The sequence below is a fragment of the Dipodomys spectabilis genome, unplaced genomic scaffold (genome assembly GCF_019054845.1).
Source record: "Dipodomys spectabilis isolate Male_0828 unplaced genomic scaffold, ASM1905484v1 ptg000175l, whole genome shotgun sequence".
Taxonomy (NCBI): domain Eukaryota; kingdom Metazoa; phylum Chordata; class Mammalia; order Rodentia; family Heteromyidae; genus Dipodomys; species Dipodomys spectabilis.
This window is the reverse complement of record NW_024870852.1, coordinates 7371904-7390885: the sequence shown is the minus strand read 5'-3', so window position 1 is coordinate 7390885 and position 18982 is coordinate 7371904. Positions and strand designations below refer to the sequence as shown.

The window sequence follows — 18982 nt, the reverse complement described above, 5'->3', positions numbered from 1 at the left end:
AAGTGATATTTTCACTTGAATCTTTCAGGAAACCTGGAAAAAGGTGGAGTCTGTACTCATTACCAAGAGTGGTCAGTCATACACAGTCACTGAAGACCAGAAGCAGCTAGGACAGCTGACACTTTCAGAGATTTAAGAAACCAGGGACAGAGAATAAATAATTCTCTGAAATAACAGAAACGACCTCAAGTGCAAATTGGAAAGCTGCTAGATCCTTCCCACAGGCCCAAACTTCTACGGACTGTCAATTCTGGCAGAGGCAGGAAGTGATGGAATTGGGCTGACCCATTCTTTTGACCAACGGAAGCAACAGAATACCTGAAGAAAATGAGTGGTTTCAAGGCCACGTTCTTCCTTTGTAGCTTCTGTGACCTGATCCCACAGTGGCCTAAGATGGCTTTTATGGGAGGCTGGAGATAGGGTATGATCATAAAGTCTGCCCATGCATGAAGGTCTTAAGAGTGCAGTCCCACCCATCTTTTTCCTCAGGAACACAATCCCAGCTGCCTCCAACTGCCACCTTCACAGCCAGAAGTCTAAAGAGTGTTTTGGATCTGGGCCCATTCTTTACTGGAAACAACTAGCCTACTGCACTCACTAATTATTATTAATACACACAAAAAACATAGAATAGCATAAAGGCACCAAAAGCTTCTTTATTACCAACCATAATAACAATAGTGAAAAGTACAGCCTGGGATTTCCTGACCTGCACATTCCCATCTTGGCCCAGATGACGATGAACCTGAACTGGCAAGAGATTCCTCTCTAGAAGGCCTGATCAAGAGTATGTTTTTTCATCTAGAGTCTCCTGGAGCAGTGACACAAGCTCTAGCAAATCTTCTCTCCCATGTTGTATACCTACCATCATGCTGCTTACACAGGGACATGAGGAGCTAGAGTCTGTGTTCACAGCTCTATACTGGTCGAGAAGTGGTATTTCCACCCCAAATGGACTGGCCATCCTGAGAATCAGGATAAGAATCAAGACTGCAGAGAGAGAAATCTACCTCTAGAGTTTCATTTAAAGGAAGAAAGAAACAGATAAGATCCCCATATCTAGATAGTGAAGGATGAAGTTTAGAGATTATTATTCCAACAAGTGTCAGAGAATTTTTTTTTTTTTTGTCAGTCCCTGAACTCTGGGCCTGGGTGCTGTCCCTCAGCTATTCAGCTCAGGGCTAGCTGCTCTACCACATCAGCCACAGCACCACTTCCTGTTTTTCTGCTTATGTGGTGCTAAGGAATCAAACCCAGGGCCTCATGCATGGGCATGCAAGGCAAGTGCTCTACCACTGAGCCACCTTCCCAGCCCCAAGTGTCAGAAATCTTGATCAAATTCCCCAATTCCCAAACTCTTCAGGATATTATGATGTTGAAGTCAAACTTGTAATTTGTATATGGACTATACCCACTACCATACTCTGGCCATCCCTTGGCCACAGTATGGTAACTGGATTCTTTTATTATTATTATGAAAATACCATACAGAGGAGTTACAATTACATGAGTAAGATAATGAGTACATTTCTTTTTTTTCTTTTTTTGTCGGTTGTGGGGCTTGAACTCTGGGCCTGGGCGCTATCCCTCAGCTCTTCAGCTCAAGGTGAGCGCTCTACCACTTGAGCCACAGCGCCACTTCTGGTTTTCTAGTGGTCTATTGGAGATATGGTCTCACAGACTTTCCTGCCCAGGCTGGCTTTGAACCATGATCCTCAGATTTCAGCCTCCTGAGTAGCTAGGATTACAGGTGTGGGCCACTGGTGCCCAGCAATGAGTACATTTCTTATCAAGCATTGTTGCCTCCTCCTCTGTTTCCCCTTCCTATCCCTTTCCGTCTCCCCCCCCCCCCCCCAGACACACACACACACACACATTTTTTTGTTTTTGTTCATGGGGTTTGAACTCTGGGCTTGGACACTGTCCCTGCATTCTTCAGCTCAAGGCGAGTGCTCTACCGCTTGAGTCACAGTGCCACTTCCGGTTTTCTAGTGGTTTTATTGGAGATAAGAATCTCACGGATGTTCCTGCCCAGGATGACTTTGAACCGAAATCCTCAGATCTCAGTTCCTAAGTAGCTAGGATTACAGATGTGAGCCACCGGCGCCCGGTGTAACTGGATTCTTATTCGGTTAAGACTCCTCTGTGTAGCACAGACACTGCTCAGGTATATGGGGAGTTTATTCTGTGATCACAGTAATGGTACCGTCACCACCCTTACTCACTTTCCCCTAGATTTCCAATACTTACCCTTGTAAGACTACCAATAACCTGGTCTTCTTTTGAATGTAGGCTGACTGGCGGGCAGAGCGGTTCTGCTGGGCTTCCAGGGCACTAGAAAGGTATTTCTGGAAGTGTGCAGCATGGAAACATTCTGAGCTGTCCATAATTTGGCGGTATACCATCCACCTGGAAATAGCAAAGGTGATCTTAGTACAGAGGCATTTGATGGCCTGGCCCTAAGGGCTTAGCCATGGATTCAAATGTACCTAGTACTCTCAAAGACATTCTGCCCATAAACTCTGTGAGCAAAAATCAATCCTGGCACCAAAGAAGAAGGTAGAGAACACTAGGTAGTTGGGAGCCCAGTATCCTGGAATCACAATCACCGGGGCTTTTGGCAAGAAACCTCCTGCCATATGGAAGACAGGAACACATAGAACCAATAGGCTTCAAGATTTTTTTTTTGGCCAGTTCTGGGACTTGAACTCAGGGTCTGGACACTGTTCCTGAGCTGTTTTTGCTCAAGACTAGTACTCCATTTGAGCCATAGTGCCACTTCTGGTTTTTTCTGTTTATGCGGTCCTGAGGATTCAAACTCAGGGCTTCATACATGTTATACAAACACTCTATCATTAAGCCACATTCCCAGGCCCATGCTTCAGGATTTTTGACCAGGCAGTGATTTCCTGAAGGACTATGCAATAAAATGGCTTCAGTCTGGTATTCAATAAAACTCTTGCTAAGAGTAAGAAATGGGCAAGGTAAGGGCTGGGAAGGTGGCTCAGTGGTAGAGCGCTTGCCTTGCATGCTCGAGGCCCTGGGTTCGATTCCTCAGCACCACATAAGCAAAAAGAGAAAAGCCGGAAGTGGCGCTGTGGCTCAAGTGGTAGAGCGCTAGCCTTGAGCTGAAGAGCTGAGGGACAGCACCCAGGCCCAGAGTTCAGGCCCCACGACCGGACCCAAAAAAAAAAAAAAAAAAAGAAATGGGCAAGGTAAGAGAATTTGTAATGTTAGGAGTATGCCAGTTGCTAACATCTATAATTCTAGCTAGTTAGGAGGCTGAGATCTGAGAATCTCTGTTTGAAGAGTCTTATCTTTAATTAGTTAGCATAGAGTTTAAAGTAGGTATGTCTCAAGTGGTAGAGCTCCAGCCTTGAGTGAAAAAACTAAGCAGAAACATGAAGCCTTGAGTTCAAGCCTCAATCATAATGTTTATACAATATAAACATTAGACATGCCAGGCATCGGTGGCTCATGCCTGTAATCCTAGCTACTCAGGAGGCTGAGATCTGAGGATCATGGTTCAAAGCCAGCTGGGGCAGGAAAGTCCATGAGATTCTTATCTCCAATAAACCACCAGAAAACTAGAAATGGCACTGTGGATCAAGTGGTAGACTATTAACCTTGAGCTGAAGGACAGCACCCAAGCCCAGAGTTCAAGCCCCACAACTGACAAAACAACAACAACAACAAAAAAAACAAACAAAAAATTAGACATGAGGAACTGGTGAGCCATTAAGTGCTTGTTAATTGGGACCCAATGTGACCTTAACATTTCTCCAAAATGCACCTTCTGATCTCCACAGCCTCCACCCGAAACTCCCAACTATCTAGGTAATTTCTTTTTTTTTTTTTATTTTTTATTTTTTCTTCTTTGTTGGTCGTGGGGCCTGAACTCTGGCCTTGGGTGCTATCCCTGAGCTCTTCACCTCAAGGTGAGCGCTCTACCACTTGAGCCACAGTGCCGCTTCTGGTTTCCTGGTCGTCAATTGTAGATAAGTCTCATGAAAGAAAAAAACATTTGAATACTTCTATCATATTTATAAGATGATTTCTTTGTTGCTTTGTATGTCCTTCCCCCACAGTATCACCCCTGCTTTTACTGTATTTGATGTTGGTATAATTTGTGGAGGGGAAGGGACAAAACAAATCATTTAAATAGGGATACAGAGGGACCCATTGCAACAATGAGATGTACAAGTCATTATGTCAGAAAAACGAACTTTACAATTTTGGTGGAGGGGGAAGAGAATCGGGTAGGGGGGGTGGGAGAGGATAGGAAGGGACAGGAAGGAGGAGGCAACAATGCTTGATGAGAAATGAACTTATTATCTTGCCCATGTAATTGTAACCCCTCTGTACAGTACTTTCACAATAAAAATAAATAAATAAATAAATAAATGTGTAAATATTAAAAAAAAGAGTCTCACGGGTTTTCCTGCCCAGGCTGGCTTTGAACCATGATCCTCAGATCTCAGCCTCCTGAGTTGCTAGGATTACAGGCGTGAGCCACCAGCGCCTGGCTCTATCTAGGTAATTTCATTTTTTTTCAGTTCTTTCATACAATCCTGCAGGATGCCTTCATATTAGTCTGACTGTATATTAAATGCCTGTCTCAGTCAGCAAAGATTGATTAATTGTCAGCCAAGCAAGTGAAGTGATGGGTAAATTATTTTTCCAATTTTACTTGAGCTAGCATGTCCTAGTTGTGCATGGACTCACATACACAGACTCTGTGTTCATGGAAGGTTCATTACCTCCCAACTTTTTATAATCATCATGGCTCTGACTTTCCCTCTGACCAGGCACACTTCCAAAGTCTTTGTACCTCCTCATCCTGCTGCTCTCCCTGAGATCACACGGTTCATTCCCTTATTTCTTCAGGTCTTTGCCTTAATGTTATTTTCTCAGTGAGGCCTTCCCTAACTACCCAATTTTAAACTTTGAGTTCCAGCTGGGTACTGGTGGCTCATGCCCCAAATCCTAGCAACACAGGAGGCTGAGGTCTAAGGATCCAAAGTAGGCAGGGTATAAAGATCCATGTGACTCTTATTTCCAATTTGCCAGCAAAAAGCTGGAAGGAGAACTGTGGTTCAAGTGGTAGAATGACAACCTTAAGAAGACAAGATGAGCAAGAAAGAACACAAGGCCCTGAGTTCATGCTCCAGTTCCAAAAAACCCAAAAACCAAACCAAAACATTGGAGTTCCACTCCTAGCCTGTACTTCCATGAACCTTCTGTTTTATTTTCTCCATAGCATTTTGTATTTGTATGTGTGTGAGCACGTTGGACTCAGGGCCTGAGCACTGTCCTTGAGCTTTTTGCTCAAAACTAATGTTCTACCACTTGAGCCACAGCTCTACTTCTGGCTTTTTTGGTGGTTAATTGAACATAAGAGTCTCATATACTTTCCTGCCCAGACTGGCTTCAAACCAAGACCCTCAGATCTTAGCCTCCTGAACAGCTAGGATTACAGGTGTGATCCACTGCATCCAGCTTCCATAGCATTTTTTACTGGCTACTATGCCTTCCTTATGTAGTTATTTGTCTTCCAAACCACAATGTAAGCTCCAAAGAACAGATTTTCTTCTCTATTTTGTTCACTGATGTTTTCCCTCATACTCAGAGTGTGCCTGGAATACAGGAAGCTCTCAGTGCATGTGTTAAATAAATGGATAGATGCACAACTACTGTGCAGATAAAAGTCAAACTAGCAGCCATACATGTGGAAAGTCTCCCTGCAGCTAGGCAGGCCAAGGCATACAGTCCCTTTCCCCAAAGCAAAAGAATTACTCATACTAACCTGCCATATTCCTTATGCAGAGTGACCAGAAAAGCACAGAGTTCACTAGCATGACAGCCTGGGAGACCCGTTACAATGCTGATAATTACCTACATGAAAGAAAAGTCATTGGTTTGCAATTCAACTGAGATGCAGCGCTATGTAAAAAAGTTAAGAGAAATGTCTTCTGGAGCCAGGCTCTCTGATTTTGGGCCAATGATAAACTGATTTTATAGGGTGGGTATGAGAATTAGCGGAGTTTAATGTAAAATGTTTACAACAATGCCTGCACAAAGCCACCACCATATAAAATGCAGCTCTAATTTCTGTGGAGCATGTTGCAAATTTATCAGTTCAAGTCCAATGAATTGAATAACATATAGGTTTGAGATCACAGACACTTCTTTTGTAGAGATTCAAGGATATTTTGACTGATTTACTGTAACACTTCTTAGTAAAGCACTGGGCAGAAAGGACAACTGGGACCCGAGTGCTGGTGGCTCACACCTGTAATCCTAGCTACTCAGGAGGCTGAGATCTGAGGATTGTGGTTCAAAGCCAGCCAGGGCAGGAAAGTCCGTGAGACTCTTATCTCCAATTAACCACCAGAAAACAAGAAGTGGCACTGTGGCTCAAGTGGTAGAGTGCTCCCCTTGAACTGAAGAGCTGAGGGACAGTGCCCAGACCCAGAGTTCAAGCCCCATAACAGACAAAACAAAACAAAAAATAGTAACAAAACATGGCAAAAACTTCCCTGGGCATATATTTACTTCATTATACAGGCCAGACACCACTCTATAGCTAGGTGTGGAGGTACTCATCACTCAGGCTGATCACACCAGCAGAAACAGCTGTGAAGCCCTCTTGTTTTGTGAGAGCTCACAATGTTCCTTCCTCCCTTCTGACCAGGAACTCTGGACTGCATCCCCTTCTGTTCCCTGGACAGTCCTTCTTGTAACTGACATACTATTTGGGTTCCTCCCATCCACCTTTCTCTATCTTGCTTCCCATTACTCTGTACCCAGGCTGTAGCTCCTTAAACCACGGCATGTGTGTTCAGACAGATAATTGCTTACTTTAAGGTAAATCTTTTTTTTCTTTTTTGTCAGTTGTGGGGCTTAAACTCTGAGCATTGGTACTGTCCCTCAGCTCTTCAGCTCAAGGGTAGTGCCCTACCACGTGAGCCACAGTGCCACTTCTGGTTTTCTGGTGGTTAAGTGGAGATAAAAGTCTCATGGACTGGGGCTAGGAAGGTGGCTCAGTGGTCGAGTGCTTGCCTTGCATGCATGAGGCCCTGGGTTCAATTCCTCAGCACCACATAAGCAGAAAAAGCTGGAAGTGGCACTGTGGCTCAAGTGGTAGAGCGCTAGTCTTGATCTGCAGACAGCACCAGGCCCAGAGTTCAGTTCCCATGACCGGCAAAAAAAAAAAAAGTCTCATGGACTTTTTTGCCCAGGTTGGCTTTGAACCAAGATCCTCATATCTCAGCCTCCTGAGTAGCTAGGATTACAGATATGAGCCACTGGCACCCGGCTGAGGTGACTCTTATAGCACTTTTTTTTTTAAGTAAAAAGGCATTTTTAAACTTTCTATACTCTTGCCTAAGGGGAAAATGATGCTTTTAATTGCTTAGCATTGCTATTTCCTTTTGCTGCTGTGTCTTCTAGATTTGCACAGAAATAAATGCCTCCTCTGAGTCTATTACAACACATGGCTCCCAAAGGAATGATGGGAGGGAGGCCAAGGGGAGGAAAGCATGGGGAGGGAACAGATTAAAATCCATTCTAGGGAGAACAATGTTTATATAATATCACCTTACCCTAGGGATTGCTGCCAGGACATGGTAAATGGGCACCCTTCCCCTTATTAAACACAATGTATTATCTACTGCTAGGTAAGTCTTTGTCACAACTAGGAAGAGTTGACAGCATGAGAACACAGAGTAAGAGTGTAAAAGACTTGAAGAGGCAAGGGGAGGGCATGGCAGGATGCCAGAGTTTATCACTATTATGGAGCTTGGCTTGACCTACTCATTGTATAGAGCAAGTTTCACGTGTATCATTACATCAGCATCCAAGGGGGTGGAGTCTTATAAAAAGGACTCTGTCTGAGCATCTTTTGTTAACTGACATAAAAGATCTAAGGGCAGGCTTGTAGGATTATCCTCCTGTGAATTCCCAGCACGTTTGGTAAACTCTTCTACCTTGTCATTTTCTACTCTGTGAGTAGGGCTGACTTCAGCTTGCTGCAGCAGGACTGGAAGATGGGTCCGCATCACAGGTTCCCAACTAATGCTGCTGACAGCAAAATGCTGGAGAAAGCTGGAAAAACCAAGACAGTAGAAAAACCATCACAGTCTTGCCTTAGCAACTTCTTACTTGTTGAAGAATGAGGTTTAGAGATTCTCACCAGAAGTAAAATTGTTTATGGTACATCACTACTACCTTCTATAGGAATCTCAAAGAAGTTAGAAAGCTTAGAAAGGTCAAACACTGGGGTTGTTAACATTTCAAAAGTTGGAACAATAAACATCGAAAACCATACCCCCCGGGCTGGGAAGGTGGCTCAGTGGTAGAGCGCTTGCCTTGCATGCATGAGGCCCTGGGTTTGATTCCTCAGCACCACATAAGCAGAAAAAAAGTCGGAAGTGGCACTGTGGCTCAAGTGGTAGAGTGCTAGCCTTTTACTGAAGAGCTGAGGGACAGTGCCCAGGCCCAGAGTTCAGGCCCACAACCGGACACCCCCCCCCCCCAAAAAAAAAAAAAAAAAGAAAGAAAGAAAACCATACATCCAGAGCTTACCAGTCCAGCTCTGGGAGTTTTGCTGGGAGCAACTTTTGAGAACTCCACTTCTCTCCAGCAGGATGGTTCAGCGCAATGAAGAGCTTCTGTGCACTGGAGTGCCTGTAATATCAAAAGCTCACAGATTAGAATTCTGCCTCCCCACTCCACAAGAATTTTATACTACTAGTTCTGAGCCTTTAAAGCCACAGTTTCGTGACAGAACCAATATTTCTGAAACAAGCATTTCACTGACTAAAACAAAATGTGGTATCAGTACATGACTGGCATGTCCACATAGGAAGGTTGGTCTAAAGGTGCTTGACACTAGTTCCAGTTTCGGATTGAGTGGATTTCATCTCTCTTGCCATCTATGTATCAAGGCCACTGGCTACCTGCAAATTGGCAGCACTGAAATGACTGCTAGGACTTCCAGAAGCCAAGACCCCTATGTTACGTAAGTCTCCCTGCAGAGAGAGCACACCCACAAGGCTTAGGGAATGAAGCACAAACACTGAAGGCAGCCACTTACAATCTCTTTTGTTCCACAGATAATCCATCTTCCTGGATCACTTTTAAAGAAAGCCCTGAGTTATCCTGCTGTTGCCAGGGGGAGAAGACCTAAACAAAACAGAATTTAAGCAAAGAACACTTTAAACCCAACAACAGGATATGGAACCCACATGGGGATTTGATCGTTGTTGAAAATCTAGACTTGCCAGTGCAGAGAAAAACCATTGTAACAAACAAGTTTGCTTTAAAAATAAGGCCCAAAGCAATTTGTGTGTGTGTGTGTGTGTGTTGAGCTAGAAATGTCTTTCTGGGTTCCTCTCTACAGGGACTGCTCATCCAGAAACCATTGTAACAAACAAGTTTGCTTTAAAAATAAGGCCCAGAGCAGTGTGTGTGTGTGTGTGTGTGTGTGTGTGTGTGTGTGTGTGTGTGTGTGTGTGTGTGTGTGTGTGTGTGTGTGTGTGTGTGTGTGTGTGTGTGTGTGTGTGTGTGTGTGTGTGTGTGTGTGTGTGTGTGTGTGTGTGTGTGTGTGTGTGTGTGTGTGTGTGTGTGTGTGTGTGTGTGTGTGTGTGTGTGTTGAGCTAGAAATGTCTTTCTGGGTTCCTCTCTACAGGGACTGCTCATCCAGAGGGCAGGAAGTCTGGAGGACAGTGTCAGGTAACACTGTTCTGGCAGTGGAGGGCAAGCTCTTCCTCGTGTCAGGGCCAGACAGCAGTAGTACAAGTTACCTTTTGGCTAAAGGCACAGGGATGGCTGATAAGAATATAAAAGGGTATCTAGGTTCCCAGATTGAAAGAGCAAACACAAGCAGGTTAGAAGGCCCAGCCAGCAGTAAAAGAAAGACACAGATTGGGCTGAGAAGCCACTCTGCAGCTAGGATGAGTTATTATAGTTCCTTCACACTGTGCAGATCTGTTGGAGGAGTGGGGGAAGTCACACTGTCTTCTCACCAGTTGTGTGGCTGCCTGTCAGTCTGGTATTAGCTACTGCTTGGACTCTAAGGGAGTCACATAATTCTTAGTATACTTTGCCCCTTATTCAATCTGTTGAGCATCTAATGGGCAGCCTGCCAGATGGGACTATCTGCAAGGGCAGGGATCATGACCCATCAGGATGGAGAATAATGGGGTAGCTAAAAGGGGAAATAAATCAAATTAGGACTTACAAGAACAAAGTAGATATTTCCTCTCCCTCCCTCCTTCTTCTTTCTTATGTCAGTCCTGGGGTTTAAACTCAGGGCCTGGGCACTGTCCCTAAGCTCTTTTTGCTCAAGGCTAGGGCTCTACCACTTTGAGCCATAGTGCCACTTCTAGTATTCTGGTGGTTAGTTGGAGAAAAGAGACTCACTGTGACTTTTCTGCTTGGGGCTGCCTCTGAAGCATGATCCTCAGATCTCAGGCTCCTAAGTAGCTAGGATTATAGGCACCAGTGCCCAGCTAGATCTTTCTTAAAAGGCCTTTAAAAAGCCCTCCCTCTGTTTCTTTGGGCTCTCATACTTTCATAGGTAAGAATACTATTCCAGAACTCAGGGGATTATCAATGCCTCCCACAACTAGCCCTCTCTGCTCTTGCTCTAATCATCTCACTGTTAGCTCTAGGATATTGTTTACCATCTAAATTGCTATGAGAAAAAAGGTAGTAGATGTTTTACTGAATGATTGATATTACCTCTGAGTAAAATGCTTGATATATTTTTGATTTTGGGAAAAGGGCAATCATCAGAAAACTGCTTGGTCCATGGAACTGAACTGGGAGATGAAGAAGTAATGAGCTCTTGAAGTCTATGAAAAGGGCTGCCACTACACTGATGGAATCCTAAACAGAAAAGAAGATCATTAGTAAGATAAGCCATTTGCTGATTTACAACTAGTATCATAATACACACTAGTTATGACAATTTCATTGTGATTATCCTCATGTTGAGATTACTGAAGTTCAATCATAGACATATGTTCCAACTTTGTTACAGGAAACATGGGCAGAACAAGTATCTTTTTACCAAACTGAAAATGTCATCTCAAAATTCCTTCTAAGGTATTAATCCCTTATTTTATATATTATTGTATTATATAATTTGCAAATATTTCTTCCATTCTCTTTGGTTTACATACTAATGGGAGTGTACTTTAAAGCACAGAAGCCTATTTATTTCCTTTTTCCCCTCCCTCTTTTCCCTTCCTTCCCCCCTCTCCTATACCTTGCTCCCTTTCTGAGGTTTGAACTCATTACCTTAGCCTGCTAAGCAGATGCTCTATGACTTGAGCTATGTTCCTCAGCCGCTGAGAGGCTTAATTTTGGTAAACTTAATTTATAAATATTGTTTCTTTTTTTTTGGGGGGGGGTCCGCTCATGGGGCCTGAACTCTGGGCCTGGGCGCTGTCCCTCAGCTCTTCAGCTCAAGGCTAGCGCTCTACCACTTAAGACACAGCGCCACTTCCAGCTTTTTTCTTTTTGCTTATGTGGTGCTGAGGAATCGAACCCAGGGCCTCAGGCATGCAAGGCAAGCGCTCTACCACTGAGCCACCTTCCCAGCCCCTAAATATTGTTTCTTGATGTCTATGCTTTTGGTATACTATTTCAGTTACTGCTTAAAAGGGAAGGGAAAGGAAGGGGAAGAGGAGAAAAGAAAGGGAAGGGAAAGTAAAAGAGAGACAGAGAACAAATAAACATAAGCAGTAAATTCAGAGCTATTTTATTTATGTTGTTGGAGATATAGTCAGGTTGGCCTTGAACTCAAGATCCTCCTGCCTCAGTCTCCTGAATGCTGGGCAGCTTTGTATAGAATCCTTAAGGTTTCTAGATACAATATCACATCTGTAATCCCAGCTACCTGAAAGGTGGAATGCAGGAGGATTGCAGTTCTAAGCCAGCAATGGACAAAAAGTCAGGGAGACTCCATTTCAAAAAATAAGCTGGGTGTGGAGGTTCACACCTATTGCCTCAGCTACTTGGGAGACAAAGATTGGAGGCTTGTGACTAAGGCTAGCCCAGGTGAAAGTATGAGTCCCTATGTGAAAAACCAAAGGACTTTGGGAGGGTAAGAGGAAGCACAGAAATGGAGGGACAAAGGGTAAACAAATGCAGCAGTGGTACTTATTAGACACTGAAAATGAACTGTGGGTAGGGATGGGAGGAAAAAACTGGGAGAGTACAAGGGAAAGGGTAAAGTTCCCAAAAAGAAATTCACTCTTTTCCTGACATATAACTGTAACCTCTCTGTATACCGCCTTCATAACAATTAAAAAAAAATTAAAACAAAAGGACTGGAGGTGTGGCTCAAGTGGTAGAGTACTTGCTCATCAAGTCCAAAGTCCTAAGTTCAAATCCCAGTACTGCCAAAAGAAAAAGGATATGAGAAAACTTTTGAGAGGTGAGCTGTGCCTTGGCTGTTAAGTATGGGCTAGAGAAACTCAGAGCTACTCTTTTCCCACTAGAGCCAAGAGTGTTAGTGCAGACTTGTAACTAGTGTTAGTGCAGGATTGTTCTGCAGTGGTACATTCATGGAGCCAGAGGTTAAGCCTGAGTGTATGAGGGAGGTAGAGTTAAAGCCCTGAGAGGGAAAGTTAGGCATTTCTCTCCATTTTGGTCCATTCATAATTCTTTCCCAAAGTTAAGGGGAAAGTGGAGTCCCATCAATGCATAGGATAAAGTACATTTCTAGTACTGAAGTACATAAGCCCTGTGTTCTTGGGCTAAAGGTCATCTGTGAAGGGCCACTTGGAGGACTTTTCAAGTTAATTCCTAGTCCTCTTTGAGAAGAGTGAATTGGTCATAGAGAGCTACTGGCCTTTCTGACCCAGAGCCCTTTCTACTAAGCCCTGTTCTGTTTACAGAACAGTGAGTATGACAAAGCTCCCAAGAGTCTTAAGAATATAAAGGTTTTGCTGGACACCAGTGGCTCATACCTGTAATCCTAGTGACTCAGAAGGCTGAGATCTGAGGATTAGGGTTTGAAGTCAGTGAGGCAAGAAAGTCCACGAGACCAAAAAAGCCAGAAGTGGAGCTGTAGCTCAAGGGGTAGATTGCTGGCCTTGAGCACAAAAACCCAGGGACAATGCTTCAAGCCCCAGAATAGACATCAAAATAAATAAATAAATAAAAGAATATAGAGGCTTTTTGTCAACCTCTATGCTTGCCTTCCTCAGTACCCTGCTGGTTCTTGTCATCCAGTCTCAAGGCAGTGCAGGAGACACAAGAAGGGTTTTCCCCTCAGAAATGTAAGTATCTTTCAGACCTACCAAAGTCATGGGCAGGTAAAACACCTACCCCATCATAGAAGGAAATGGAATTCATGTGATCCTTGGAAATGATGATATTTCCATGATGACGGTGAGAAAACAGAAGACCATTAGAGTAGAAATGTATATTCCCTGGAACGAAAAGAAAGCTGATCAGAGCTGAGGGGCTGAGTCCTGGGGGCAAAGTCCAGTGTCCTTGTAGGTGGGGTATTCCAAGTAGTAACTAGATACTGTATCAGTTGAGCTTCCATTATATGATTTGTATGCTAATACCATGCTCTGCATAGATCCTTGCAGAGGGAAATAAAGCCATAGTTACAGTCTTTCATAAGAACTAAAAAACAAATGTATAAACTGTCACTTGATAGGGAGGAAGAAAATTCATACTCCTTTACAGGTATCTTCCAAAGAAATATGCTAAAAAAGACTTTGAGTGTATCACTCTTTTGCTAAGTCCATAGATTCTTCTTTCCCTCTCTTTGAAGAAACTGTTTCATCCCTAAATAGAACATGTCCTTCACTCAGGAACCAAGAAAAATCACTAGGGTCTCAGGACAACTAGGAAACATACCCAAAGCAGGTAACATAGAAAAGATGGATAACTGAGAAGCATTAAGGCTAGCTAGGCTATAGAGCCCATGCAGAACACCCATCAGACCCCTAGATAAATCTGTTCTCTGGAGCTGGTCCAAGGTGGATCATTTTTGTTCCTGCTTTGTAGCTTTTCACACAAGGCAAGATATAAGGCAGTTCTTGGAGCCTGAGGCACAAACTTGAGAATACTATCACTAATATCTTATTTCTAAGGCATAGGCACTAAGGACAAGGAGTGACTACTAGAGTTGTGGTTCTAGGAAAGTAGTCCCAAAGCTCTGGAGGGTTGCCTCTGCATGAGAGGTAAGAAGTTCTAAAGGCTTCTTGAGTAGGTGGGGTTTTAGGACAGGAGAGGCCTAGTGAGTATGAATGGGAATTAGAGAGGAATGGGGGAAATGGAGGGTAGTTTTTCTGTATACAGGAAAAAGGAATGGAGCCTGACCCTCAGTATAGGTCAGCAGAGGGAAGTCCTCTAGTCCTTCCAACAAGGAAAACATGATTTTCCCTGCACATTACTCCAAGGTCTGAACCAATCTCTGTCATTATCTTCAGAGCACAAAGAGATAAATGAAATAACTCATCAGGTGGCCCAGAATCAGTGCTGGTCTCTGAGATTCAAATTCACAGAAGTCATAGTATTTCTGATATCTACTCTGGATTTTTGACTATCTGATTACAGATAGTCTGAATGGACATGCCTTTGCAAGGGTTTTTCAGGGACTGGATAGCCAACTCCTGGAGAGATCTCTTTGGCTTCTTATCTCATCCTTAGGGACCCTAGTGGGTACTACTGTCCTTCCCATTCCATTCTGTAAGATGGAAAACCCAGAGTAAAAGGAAGGTTCCCATGAATGCCCAAGAAGCAGCAGGGGCTACAGCATAGCTTTCTTTCTTTATTTTTGGTTGCAAGTCCCGGGGCTTGTATTCAGGGCCTGGGTACTGTCCCTGAGCTTCTTTTGCTCAAGGCTAGCACTCTAACACTTGAGCCACAACACCACTTCTAGCTTTTTCTGTTTATGTAGTGCTAAGCACTCTGCCACTAAGTCACATTCTTAGCTCCAACACCAGGTGTCAAAGAAGAATATGGCCTTTTCTTTTTCAGACCACAAGGAAGTATTTTACCAATACAACTTGTGTGGAGAGGGGACATTTGTCACTTCTAGGGAAATTGAGGCAATAGATGTGTAATTTTCATTCTGTGTCAGCAAGAGAACATAAAATGTTCACAAAAGCCAGGTACCAGTAGCTCACACCTGTAACCCTAGCTACTCAGGAGGCTGAGATGTAAGGATCATGCTTCAAAGCCAGCCCAGGCAGGAAAGTCCTCAAGACTCTTACCTCCAATTAACTACCAGAAAACTGGAAGTAGCATTGTGGCTCCAAGTGGTAGAGCACTAGCCTGTGTGAAAAAGCTCAAGGATAGGGCTCAAGTCCTGAGTTCAAGCCTCATGACAAAAAAAAAAAAGGTACACATGACAAAAAAAAAAAAAAAAAAAAGGTACACATGCTGTTTAAAAGAAAAAGACCAAAGCAACAACACCCAAACCCAAATGCCTACATGTTCCACACCTATGCCTAAGAAATCAGACCTTCGTAGTTCTTCTGAAGCCCTCTGCATGTCATTTCTCAGCAGCAGCCGTTCCTTTCCACTCAGAAGGAACAAATATCCTCAGTCTTGTAGTTTTACCATATCTAAACATACCCTAAAAAACTAGATATTGCTTGCCAGTTTTTACAGAAGGAATCTTGCATTCTATGACAGTCATTCCTAAGTGGATAATATACAACTGTATAATTCACTCATGCTCAAAAGAACTTGTATGGAGCTGACAAACATGAGAAGGTGGTACAGACAGCTGTTGGGCCTGTCCATAAAGCAGGTAATTGTACCTTGGTCTCAGTCTTTGCAGGATTTGTCTACTGCTTCCTATGTTGTCTGATGAACACTTCTGGGACTTACTGCTGAATAATCTCCACTTGATGAAAAAAATACTCTGGGATCTGGGTGTCAGTGGCTCATATCTACAATCTTAGCTACTTAGGGAGGCTGAAATCTGAGATTTTTTTTGTGCAAAATACAAAATGAAAAATTTTAGGGTTGGGATGTAGCTCAGTGGCAAAGCTATTGCCTAGCAAGTGCAATGTCCTGAGTTCAGTTAAAAAAACTTTTATATACTAGGTGCAGGTGGCTTTTTTTTGTTTTTGTTTTTTTGCTAGTCCTGGAGCTTGAAATCAGGGCCTGGGCACTGTCCTTGAACTTCTTTTGCTCAAGGCTAGCACTCTACCACTTGAGCCACAGTGCCACTTCCAGCTTTTTCTGTTTATGTGGTACTGAGGAATCAAACCCAGGGCTTCATGTATGCTAGGCAAGCACTCTACCACTAAGCCATATTCCCAGCTGATTTTTTTTTTTTTTTTTGGTTGGTTGTGGGGCCTGGACTCTGGGCCTGGGCACTGTCCCCCAGCTCTTCAGCTCAGGGCTATTGCTCTACCACTTGAGCCATAGTGCCACTTCTGACTTTTTCTGCTTATGTGGTGCTGAGGAATTGAACCCAGGGCCTCATGCCTGCAAGGCACGCACTCTACCACTGAGCCACCTTCTCAGCCCCAACCCAGCTGACTCTTGTAATCTTACTCAGGAGGTTGAGATCTAAGGATAGAGCCAGGAGAGTCCTGGAAACTCTTATCTTAAAATAACCAACAAAAAGCTAGAAGTAGAAGTGTGGCTCAAGTGGTAGACAGCCTTGAGCACAAAAGCCAAGGAAAGGGTGAGGTCTTGAGGTCAAGTCTCAATACCAGCATAGGAACATGTGTGGGTGTGTAAATGCACACCCCCCCCACACCCACACCCACACCCACAAAGGGAGTCAGTCAACTATTTCCCAAAGGAGCAAATAAAATTGGGAGATTAAGCCGGGCGCTGGTGGCTCAGGCCTTAATCCTAGCTACTCAGGAGGCTGAGATCTGAATATCACGGTTCAAAGCCAGCCCGGGCAGGAAAATCTGTGAGACTCTTATCTCCAATAAACCACTAGAAAACTAGAAGTGGAGCTGTAGCTCAAGCGGTAGAGTGCTTTCTTTGAGCGCCAAGGCTCAGAGTTCAAGCCCCATGGCCGACCCCCCCCCCAAAAAAAAATTGGGAGATTAAATACATCTACAAAGGTATCTTCCTAGCAATGTCTATTCAATCAGCTGATAACCATTCTTGTTTTTAATTACTGTGGGCAAAGATTGCTTAAAACTAGATGATTTGATCTTTTTCATTTTTATCTTTAGAAACTTCTTTTTAGTCTTCTTCCATACATTCATAGTTTACTATAGCCCTGCTAATTCCTATTGTAATTCTGTGTGATGCCCAAATACTACATAATCTGGATGAATCCTAGAAATATATAATTAAATATAAAGCAAGTCCAAGAAGAACAAACACAATGTGAGTCTATTTGGATTAAGTACAAAACAGGACTGTATAGGGATATGGGCTTGTGTGGTAAAACTCTAAAGCAAATTCTGAAGGATTAGGTAATGGGCAGCTTCTCTGGCTTGTCAGCAGGGTGGAGAGGGCATCTCAAGGACATAAATGAATGGGAAGCTGAATAGCAAGAAGTCTTATGATAGCAGAAGCCACTGACTAGGAAAGAAAAAGTTCTGGAGCTGGAAGAATTTCAAGGGGAAGGAAGAACTATGCTCACCCATAACTACTCTGGAGGAGAAAGTCAGAAGGCCTGCACTACTCCCCAGATCTGGAGAATCCTGGAAGGTAGATGCTGCTGTTAACTGGCACTGTAATCTGGCCAGTTTTCTTTCTTTCTTTTTTGTCGGTCGTGGGGCTTGAACTCTGGGCTTGGGTGCTGTCCTTGCGCTCTTCAGCTTGTGGCGAGTGCTCTACTGCTGGAGCCACAGCGCCACTTCTGGTTTTCTAGTGGTTTATTGGAGATAAGAGTCTTACGGACTTTCCTGCCCTGGTTGGCTTTGAACCGAGATCCTCAGATTTCAGCCTCCTGAGTAGCTAGGATTACAGGCGTGAGCCTCCGGCACCTAACCAGTTTTCATTTCTTCTACGGGGTTCAGGACTTGAAGCATCAATCAAGACAATATATACTGAGAAGCTCAAGATAAATATTTTCAGGAATGGGAAAACATCAATTTCTAACTAATCATCTAATGCAAATAGAGGCAGATTTATCAAGACAGTAATGACACCTAAATTTCAGGACCCTTCAACTATCCAAGCCTACTTCCAAAGCCTAAGAAAAAATTTAACTATTTTTATTACTTTCTTCTAAATGAGCCCCTAAATTCTAAGGCTCATGACTTAGGTTAGTCTTTGTGAGCCCTGAAGAGGCAAAATACTTAATACAATGAATGAGAAGATTCCTGTTTAAATTTCTATATATTTTTTGTCAGTCATGGGACTTGAACTCACGGCCTGGGTGCTATCCCTGAGCTCTTCTGCTCGAGGATACAGTCTCCCTTCTGCTTTTTGAGTGGTTAATTGGAGGTAAGAGTCTCTTGGGGAGCCAGGCGCCTGTGGCTCACGCCTATAATCCTAGCCACTCAGGAGGTTGAGATCTGAGGATCTAAATTCAAAGCTAGCCTGGGCAAGAACCTCAGTGATATTCTTATCTCCAATAAACCACCAGAAAACCAGAAGTGATGCTGTGGCCCAAGTGGTAGAGCACTAACCTAGAGCTGAAGAGCTAAGGGACAATGCCCAGGCCCAGCATTCAAGTACCAGGACCAACCAACCAAACAAATAAAAAACAAAAACAGTTTCATGGGGATTGAAATACAATCCTCAGATCTCAGCTTCCTGAGTAGCTAGGATTACAGATGTAAGCCACCAGCACCTGGCTTCCTGTTTAAATTTCTTTTTTTTCCCGTCAGTCATGGGGCCTGAACTCTGGGCCTGGGCACTCTCCCTCAGCTCTTCAGCTCAAGGCTAGTGCTCTACCACTTCAGCCACAGAGCCATTTCCCGCTTTTTCTGCTTATGTGGTGGTAAGGAATCAAACCCAGGGCCTCATGTATGCAAGGCAAGCACTCTACCACTGAGCCACCTTCCTAGCCCCT

At 43.7% G+C, this 18982-nt stretch overlaps 1 protein-coding gene across 4 annotated transcripts in view; it reads right to left on the bottom strand.

Moving 5' to 3' along the window:
• Window positions 1-18982, bottom strand: part of Dnaaf9 (dynein axonemal assembly factor 9) — a 126471-nt gene that overhangs the window by 41328 nt on the left and 66161 nt on the right. For all 4 annotated transcript variants that reach the window (XM_042694379.1, XM_042694381.1, XM_042694378.1 and 1 more), the window contains exons 21-27: window positions 13345-13448; window positions 10747-10893; window positions 9098-9186; window positions 8587-8688; window positions 7989-8106; window positions 5807-5895; window positions 2251-2409 (exon numbers count right to left, since the gene is read on the bottom strand). In XM_042694379.1, coding sequence (XP_042550313.1) covers window positions 2251-2409; window positions 5807-5895; window positions 7989-8106; window positions 8587-8688; window positions 9098-9186; window positions 10747-10893; window positions 13345-13448 — 808 coding nt within the window. The remainder of the gene's footprint in view (window positions 1-2250; window positions 2410-5806; window positions 5896-7988; window positions 8107-8586; window positions 8689-9097; window positions 9187-10746; window positions 10894-13344; window positions 13449-18982) is intronic.